The sequence below is a fragment of the Passer domesticus genome, chromosome 19 (genome assembly GCF_036417665.1).
Source record: "Passer domesticus isolate bPasDom1 chromosome 19, bPasDom1.hap1, whole genome shotgun sequence".
Lineage (NCBI taxonomy): Eukaryota > Metazoa > Chordata > Aves > Passeriformes > Passeridae > Passer > Passer domesticus.
In genome coordinates this window covers 818,144-826,205 of record NC_087492.1, presented here as the reverse complement: position 1 = coordinate 826,205, position 8,062 = coordinate 818,144, and the positions used below count along the sequence as shown (strand labels likewise).

Sequence of the window (8,062 nt, the reverse complement as noted above, 5' to 3'; positions counted from 1 at the left end):
TCCCGTGCCGGGATCGCTCCTGTGCCGGTATCGTCCCTGTGCCGGGATCGTCCCTGTGCCGGGATCGTCCCTGGGCCGGGATCGTCCCTGGGCCGGGATCGTCCCTGTGCCGGGATCGCTCCTGTGCCGGGATCGCTCCCGTGCCCGGATCGCTCCCGTGTCGGGATCGTTCCTGAGGGTGGGATCGTTCCCGTGCCCGGACCGCTCCCGTGCCCGGACCGCTCCCGTGGCCGAGGCTCGCCGCCCTGCTCCCTGTCCCGGTGGCCGCGGCCCGGGTGCGCTCAGGCCCAGCCCGGCCGCTCCCGCCGTGTCCCTCATCCCGGCCTCTCCCGGCCCCTGCCCCGGTGGCGTTTGTGTCCCACATCGCCGCGGTTCCCGTAGTGCCGCTCCCGGCCTGGCCCCCGGTGCCTGGCCCTGGGTGTCCCGGTCGGGCCTTGGGCAGCTGCGCGGGTCGCTGGGAATGGCTGTGTCGCTGCAGCATCCTCCGCCTGCCCGGCTCTGTTCTGCCGGGACCGTCGGGCTCAGAGCTCCTGAGTCATCACCTGCTAACACAGCCGGACGCAAGCAGGTGAATATGAGCTTTAGACAGTTTTACACAAACGTGTGGCTGGTGGTGACACATTAGTGAGCAAATACTAGCCAGAAGCTACAGCAGTGGATTGGAACTGCAAGGCTGAACTAGAATGAGAAATGCAAATCTGTGTTCAGACAAAGTTATTGCTCAGCTGCAGCAGCACCAAGACTTTTCATGTTATTGTGGAAGAGTTGTGACATTTCCCCCCAGGGCTTTTGGCAGCCTGGCAGAAGATCCAGTGTGTAACTGATTTCTCTGCCCAAGGAAGCTCTGAGCTTTGGGGGCATACACAGCAGAGAAGCCTGGCTGGTCAGTGCTGCACTGCCACGCTCAGCGGGCTGTGTGACAGCTGATTCCAGGGCAGCTCTGGACAGGCCCTTGCAGGAGACTGGGAATCATCGATGCTCTTCTGAGGCAGTTGGGAATTTCCAGAGGAGGCTGGTGAGAGAGGAAAAGGCCCCAGGGTGTGGCAGGAGCAGCCCAAGCAGCAGCCAGGTCTTGGGAAGGATCTCTGCTGACCTTCGTGGGGCCTCGCTGGGAATTCTGTGTTCCTGTGACACCCACGGGGGTTTGGCACCCACCCCGGGTCTGCGGGGGAGTTGTTTGGGAGTGATGTGTGCTCTCGGATAGCCCGGGGGATGTGTGGGAGCACACAGTGGCAGGAGCCGGGCTGGCTGCTGCCTCTGCCCGTGCAGCCCGGCAGCTCAGAAGGCACAGCCAGCCGGGCTGCTGCAGGGCTCTGAGGAGCCTGCTCTGTGTCACTGGACCTGTCTTGATGGGGACGAGTGGCTCAGGATTTCCCAGTGGAACAACTTCAGCAGCAAAGTCGGAGGGAAGCAGTAGGCCAGGGAGCAGCCGAGCTCGAGTGAGTTACAAACCACAGCAGTTCCTGGGGTACCCAGGGGTGGCTGCAGCAGTGAGGAAAGCACTTCAAGCCTCCTTCCAGCCTGAAAGCCTGAGCTCCTGTCGATCTGGCAGTCAGCCCCAGTCAGCCTCCTCCCTTGCAGTACCCGGGGCTCATCCTGCTGTTGCCAGAGCTCACCTGGCTCGGCTGCAGCTGAGGCTGCACAGAGCTGCAGGCACGGGGAGCTCTGCTCTGCTCACCAGGCTGGCTAAGGCAAACCTGCCTGTTGCTCATTGACACGTGCCTGCAGCAGGCAGTTGGTTTGTGAGAGCGTAAATGAGTAACCTGGAGAAACCACAGTCAGAGCAGGATTGTCCTTCCTAAATCACTGATTTGTCCAAGTATTTTTCTGTGAAAAGTTCCTGATTTGCCTCTATCTTTTTGTTCAGAGCAGTTGGGAATTAATACTAAATACCAACTTAAAAACTTCAAATTGTGTCATACATGAAGTGGAAAAATCCATGGGGGTTGAGACTTTGCCCTTCTGATGTCCCTGATCTGAGGAGCTCAGGCGTTTGTCCGTTGAGAATTCCCAACCGACAGCCACCCTTGGCTGTTGGCGTTGGGCAATCCCAGCGTTTACAGAGCCTGGTGGTCAAACACCCAGGGACTGTCAAGGTCACAGCCACAGCCTGTGTCACACACACACGGGGACCAGGACTGCTGAGACCTCTTGTGGTTTCCCTCCCCCGTGTCCTCACAGCCCGAGGAGGAGGAGGAGGGTGGCTGAGCAGCTCTTCAGCATTTGCACCATGTCTTGCTGCACAGACAGCTTTCCTGGGCAGACCTTGCTCTCCCAGTACCTAACTGGGGGTGGAAGCAGCAGAACAGATATTTCCAGTTTGTCTGAAGGACAGTGTGCTATGAGAGAAAAAAAAAATACTATTTAATAGTTCAGGGGGATTTTCTTGAGCATATAGTTACTCCTGGCTATTTATAGCACTGTTATTTAAATATCCCAAAGATCCCGTCACCAGAGGTTTTTTCATGATTCCTTTGAAGAACAAACCCGTACTTATTTGAACAAGTCACATCATGAGAGTTGTTTTTGTACCCTTCCCACCCACACAAGCCTAGCAGTGATTTTCATTTGGAGCTGGTTCACCAGAGGAGCAGGCAGCCGAGGAGCCCCTGCGAGGGCACAGGGATTCAGCTGAAAGCTGCAACCCGTGTGGTGGGACAGGCATTCCCTGCAGGAGGCTGCCTTTGGCCTCAGTCAGGGACACGGGTGGCTCTCCATCACCGAGAGCTCGGTTCAGTGTCTGTCCCGTCCTTGCAGGGGCCCAAGGGAGGACAGACACACAAACCACGTTTGGAAATGGTGTAAGTGACCAAGCAGAATCCAGGCCTGCTTAGTCCCTACCTAAGGGAACAGCCATCTCACCTGGGACAGCTCTGAGCCATCCTGGGTTCATGAAAAACTTTCTTTTCCTCCTTGTGCAGTTTTTAGCTCCAGAACAGAATTCATTCCCCAAGTTCAAGTAAGTTCTGTGGTTTCACTTTATTATTTTCCTTTGTAAAATATTTCAGCAGCATCAGTTGGGCAGGGATTTTGAAGCTATTTCCTTAGACAGAATTGCCTACTCCAACAGTGCAATTTTCCCCTAAATACGTTTTTTCCAACTGCATACAAAACTAAAATAAAGCTCTCCTTTCATTCCTTCCCTGTGGCTACAGGGTATTTGTGATCTCAAGTAACAGGGAGGCTCCACTGTCCAGAAGAGGAACTTCAGGAATGTTTTTGACAGCAGTGATTGAGCAGGTGCTGCTCAGGAGCTGGCTCCTGCCTGGATCCCACTCCAGGTCCAACCTGAATTAAGGAACATTTCCTCTGAAGTACAGAAAATGAAATTTAACAGTTCACACACTGCTGCTTTCCACTCCACAGGAACCACCTGTCCAGGTGTCTGCAGGTCTGTCTGCTCACCATGCAGGAACAATAAGATGTCTCAGAAGAAGTCAATGCAGTCACACTTTAATGTGTCTTTACATCCTTTTACGATTCACAAAGTCAGAATATAAGTACTTATACACTTTTAATGGGGAAGTAATGTATCCCCCTGAAAGAAAAATAGATGTGATTAATCATTTGTCAGAGAAGTTGCCTGACAGCTGAAACCTCAAGCTTCTAGGCAAAAAAAGCTCAAATAGACAAATTATACTGAATTGTTCTTTAAAGACCAAGCAGCTGTTTTATTACAATATTAAATTTACATTTTAAAAAGAAATATTCTGATTTATTATTCAGTTATGATAATCTTATTGAAGTGACATGAAATTCATGACAATGGGCTTTCTTCTTCCTCAGTCACCGCAGGCAATCTCAGATCTGTGCAGGATCCCACACCCAGAGCAGCACCAGTCTGGGAAGACAAACCCCAGACACTCGATTTTAACTGGAATCTTAATTTTCTCCAGAAAAAGTGGGGTGTTGGGCTCTGTAACTGGGCTGGATTCCTCGGTTCAGCCCCAAAGAACCCACCCAAACTGGTTCCAACAGAGAGAGGACATCAGTGTCCACCACCTTCACCCTGCAGCCCCTGGAATGACCTTCGAACAACTGGGAGCAGGTTGAATTTACATTTTACTTCAAAAAAAAGGGGGAAGTACATACATGAGGGGAGAATGGGGTGAACAAGAATTATCTGAAACCAGGTTTCCACCACTGTGACCCACAGCTCCCAGGGCTGGGCCAGCAGCTCTCCAGGCTCACACCCTGGCTTGGACAGCACGACCAGGACTGGGACCATGGAAACCCCTGGGAAGCCGAGGCCGGATGGAAGCAGTGAGGTCACACACAGGGTGAGTGTGTCGGACACAGCTCCTGGTTTAAATGATGGAATGCACCAGCAGGAGGGAGGAGGAGGAGTTAACAGTTACTAACACTAGAATAATCAAATTTGTATGTTATACATATACAGCAACTAACTGCTTTACAAAAAAAGCAAAATAATACAATATATTGTCACATGTATTTACAGTGTAGTAAATATACTTTTCTGTCAAATTTTACACAAAACCTATTTACAGGTGAATATACTGCATAAAAAAAAAGGTGGGACCAACACTCTGAGTGACTGTCTGTGGTTTGTTGCATAACAATAGGACGTGCTTTGTGACTTCGGAAAAAAATTAACCTTAGAATGAAACAGAAAAAGCCCTAAAACCTACAAACCCGGGTCAGAGGCAGCCCCAGCACATGCTGGGGGCTCAGCCCACGAGACTCAGTGAAATGCTCCCTGTCCTGGGAAACCTCATGCACGGTAAAGCAGAAACGTCGGCATCATTACAGGTAGGTTATGCACTATTCAAATACTACTGAGTTATCTTTAAGTCAGGGAAAATACAAACACAAACAGAATGTTAATTGTCTTTACAGTACTGAGCTGTGGTCAGTGTGGGGCAGGGAAGGGGCTCTGAGCCAGGGGGTCACACACGCTCCCGGGAGGGCGTTACATGGTCCACGTGTTCCAATCGGGTTTTTCTGAGTTTAAAGTTTTCCTGTCAGAGCACAGGAACTCTGGGGCTGCAGCTCCAGCCCTGCAGCAGAGCCTGCAGCAGCAGAGCCTGCAGCAGCAGAGCCTGCAGCAGCAGCCACTGCCAGTGGCCCATGGGTTGCCCGGAGTGCAGTGGCACTGGGCACCCTGGGATGGGGCTCCTGCGTGTCAGGCCAGGGCTCACACCCACACTGTCACCAGCAACAACCTGCTGGTCACCAGAGAGCAGAGCAGCAGGTGGAGAAAGGATGGAGCAGCCCGGGATGGGAGCAGAGCTCCCAGGGATGGAAGGGGATGGAGAGTGCTCAAACAGCGACAGAACAAAGGAAGGAGGATGTGAGAAAGAAAAGAGGCAAATCCCAGCAGAGGCTGCTGGAGGGAGCGGGACAGCGATGTAGTGACAGTAAGGCACTCAACAACTAATTACTGATGGGAGTTTAATCATTACACAGAGGCCATGGTTCCCTGGGAGCCAAGCACAAACTTCCCAAGCACCAGTACTAGGAGACAAGGTTCCTGTCTATCAGGGCACACACAATCCCAAATTAAACCTTGGCCATCAGCAGTCCTTACACCCCAATCCACCTGTTACCTGACACAGGTGTCTGATACCTCTGCTCTGCCAGAGTCCAGGCCCTCTCACTGAACCTCTCACACAGGGAAAACTCCAACCAAATCCTTCCAGGAAAGAGGAAATTCACTTTTGTTCACTGACTTTATGAAGAGACCATTTTGTTCAGCTGGGACCGAGAGCCTGGAGCAGTTCCCACAGGGAAGGTGACTTTCATGCCTGTCCCCTCTGCTCGCACATGTCTGTGCTGCAGGGAGCACAGCAGTTCTGATGGAGGGACACTTCTGACATGGGCCATGCAGAACAGCGAAGGGCTTGCTCTCTGCCCAAACAAATCAATCAGGCAGTTCCTCTGGAATTACTGTTCCTGTTTGCAGATCTGCTCACGTGAGAAACAACTGAAAACAGCACACCACCTTTACAAGAGATTGTTTTCCTCCTACATACAAATCCTCAGGCTTCTACAATTCCTTGTCCTCAGCAAAACGGGAAGGGCTGGAACCAGCTCGACTGGGCACAACCCAGTGCAAACCCCAGTCACACCAGGGGTGGCTCCTCACAATCTGAGTTGTGAGATGACAATGGTTTCCAACCTGGGGACCCCAAACCCAAGGCTTGAGCCCCTGCTCTGTCCCTGAGCCCAGCTCAGCCTCACGGCCCTGCTGAGACCCCACTCTGTGTCACCAGTTCCTGCCCTGGCGCCTGCACCACCCCAGTGAGGGGATTTGGTTAATTGCACCAGTTCATCTTTCTAGCCTGTTTATTCCATGACTGCTAATTCTAGGTTTTCCTCTTGTTTTGGCAAACTACTTGCATATGAAGTTTGTGTTCATAGTTTTTCCAGGACTGTAAACAAATTAAAGAAATTGTTATTTTATGAATCAATACAATAAAGGTATTTTTATTTACATAAATGTTACATTGTTACTGTGTGGATACATGGGAATTATGTGCTATAGCAATAAATTGGAACCCTTAATTGTACCATTCTCTAATAATTTAGCTGTGGAGTTTGATTTACTGAAAGCCACTAACGATTGCACTGGAGGACTGGCTTTTACCTAATGGTTATACTTTTTTTCTCCTTTAAAGCCACTGAAGGATTGTTATTTCCTACCACAGCAGAGGGATCTGAAACTGGGAAGCGGATCTGTTTCTGAGCAGGAGCTGTGTGAGCCCCAGGGACACAGCCCCTGCCTGAACTCAGCTCCACTCACAGCCCGCAGTGCCCGCGGCACCGGGGCCGCGCCCAGCGGCTCCTCCCTCGCCACCAGCGGCTCCTGACTGCCCCAGCCCCAGGTCTGTGCAAGCCCCGAACCCACCCCGGGACAGCGACGGCAGCCCCAGGTCTGTGCAAGCCCCGAACCCACCCCGGGACAGCGACGGCAGCCCCAGGTCTGTGCAAGCCCCGCCGGAGCCCCGAACCCGCCCCGGGAGGGACCGCGCCACCCACCCCTCCCTGGACTGGACAGTGTCAGTTAATTTAAATTCATGTACCTTGAGCAGACGTGGCTGTTTCTGTCCCTGCCCGGGCAGCACAGGGGCAAGCTTTGCCACACACTATCCCCCGGAGCCGGGAATGAATCCATCCCATTTTCCCTCCATTCCCCACCGGATACTCTGCCAGGAGCTCTTGAAGGTGCACATTGTTGGGAAGGGCAGAACTAAAGCACGTGCTACAATGACAGCTCGAGGCTCAGTTCCCAGGGATTTTCCCCTGTACAACTTCCTCAGGGAAGATGAAGTACAGCAAAAAAAAAAAAAAAAAAGTTTTGGGAAAAAAAAGCCAGTTTGTCCAGTCTGGTCCATGTACAGTCCAAGTGTGTGAAGCTTGGTCTGGGGAATGAGGGACTCCTGCAGCCTCCTTTTCCTCTCCCCTTTATTGCTAATTACCTGAAATTTAACCTAATCCACCACTTCTGTTAAGCTCCTTGTACTGCAGCTATCATGAACTTCTTCTCAGTGTGGAAAAACAAAAAGTACACAGCTAAAATCTTATAGGTTTGGATTAACACCAGGGTTAGAGAAACTTCCCCGGCTCAGGAAGCCACTACTACCTTGAGGCGTGCAAACAGGGTTAAGGATCAACACTTCCCTTAGCAGGAACACCTGAGGCCAGAGCAGACATGGCAGGGCTGGGGAATGGCTTTGGATTCGAGCAGAGCTCCAGCCTGGCCCGGGGCTGGGCTGGAGCCAGCGCGGGGAACGCGGGCGTGACTCGGGCAGGGGGCAGGAGTTGATCGTCTGGCAACGCGGCTGGATGGGAACTGTACAGCTCAAGTGCAGCATCACACCCGGTGCAGGGCCCTTCGCGAGGGGCCGCGCGCGCCAGGCAGGTCCAAAAATAAAAAATAAAATTAAAAAGCGACAATCACACGATCTTTTTGATGCTGTGACGCTTGAAGCTGCCGGCGCTTCGCTGCTTCTGCACTTGGCTGGCGGAGCCGTGGCGCATCCTGCCGCTGTTGGCGTGGCCGGCGGTGGGCGAGAGCTCCACGTTCTCCTTGTCGATCCCT

The 8,062-nt window shown here is 52.4% G+C and overlaps 1 protein-coding gene and 1 long non-coding RNA gene across 3 annotated transcripts in view; one reads left to right on the top strand and one right to left on the bottom strand.

Annotated features, from left to right (window-relative positions):
- The first annotated feature begins 137 nt into the window (after positions 1-137).
- Positions 138-7,504, top strand: LOC135283720 (uncharacterized). The gene is made up of 2 exons (XR_010349373.1): positions 138-6,893; positions 6,942-7,504. It is a non-coding gene; the product is annotated as an uncharacterized LOC135283720 (long non-coding RNA).
- Positions 6,432-8,062, bottom strand: part of NF1 (neurofibromin 1) — a 72,500-nt gene continuing 70,869 nt past the window's right edge. For both annotated transcript variants that reach the window (XM_064394785.1, XM_064394786.1), the window contains one exon: positions 6,432-8,060. In XM_064394785.1, the coding sequence (XP_064250855.1) occupies positions 7,918-8,060 (143 nt within the window). In that variant the 3' untranslated portion in view covers positions 6,432-7,917. The remainder of the gene's footprint in view (positions 8,061-8,062) is intronic.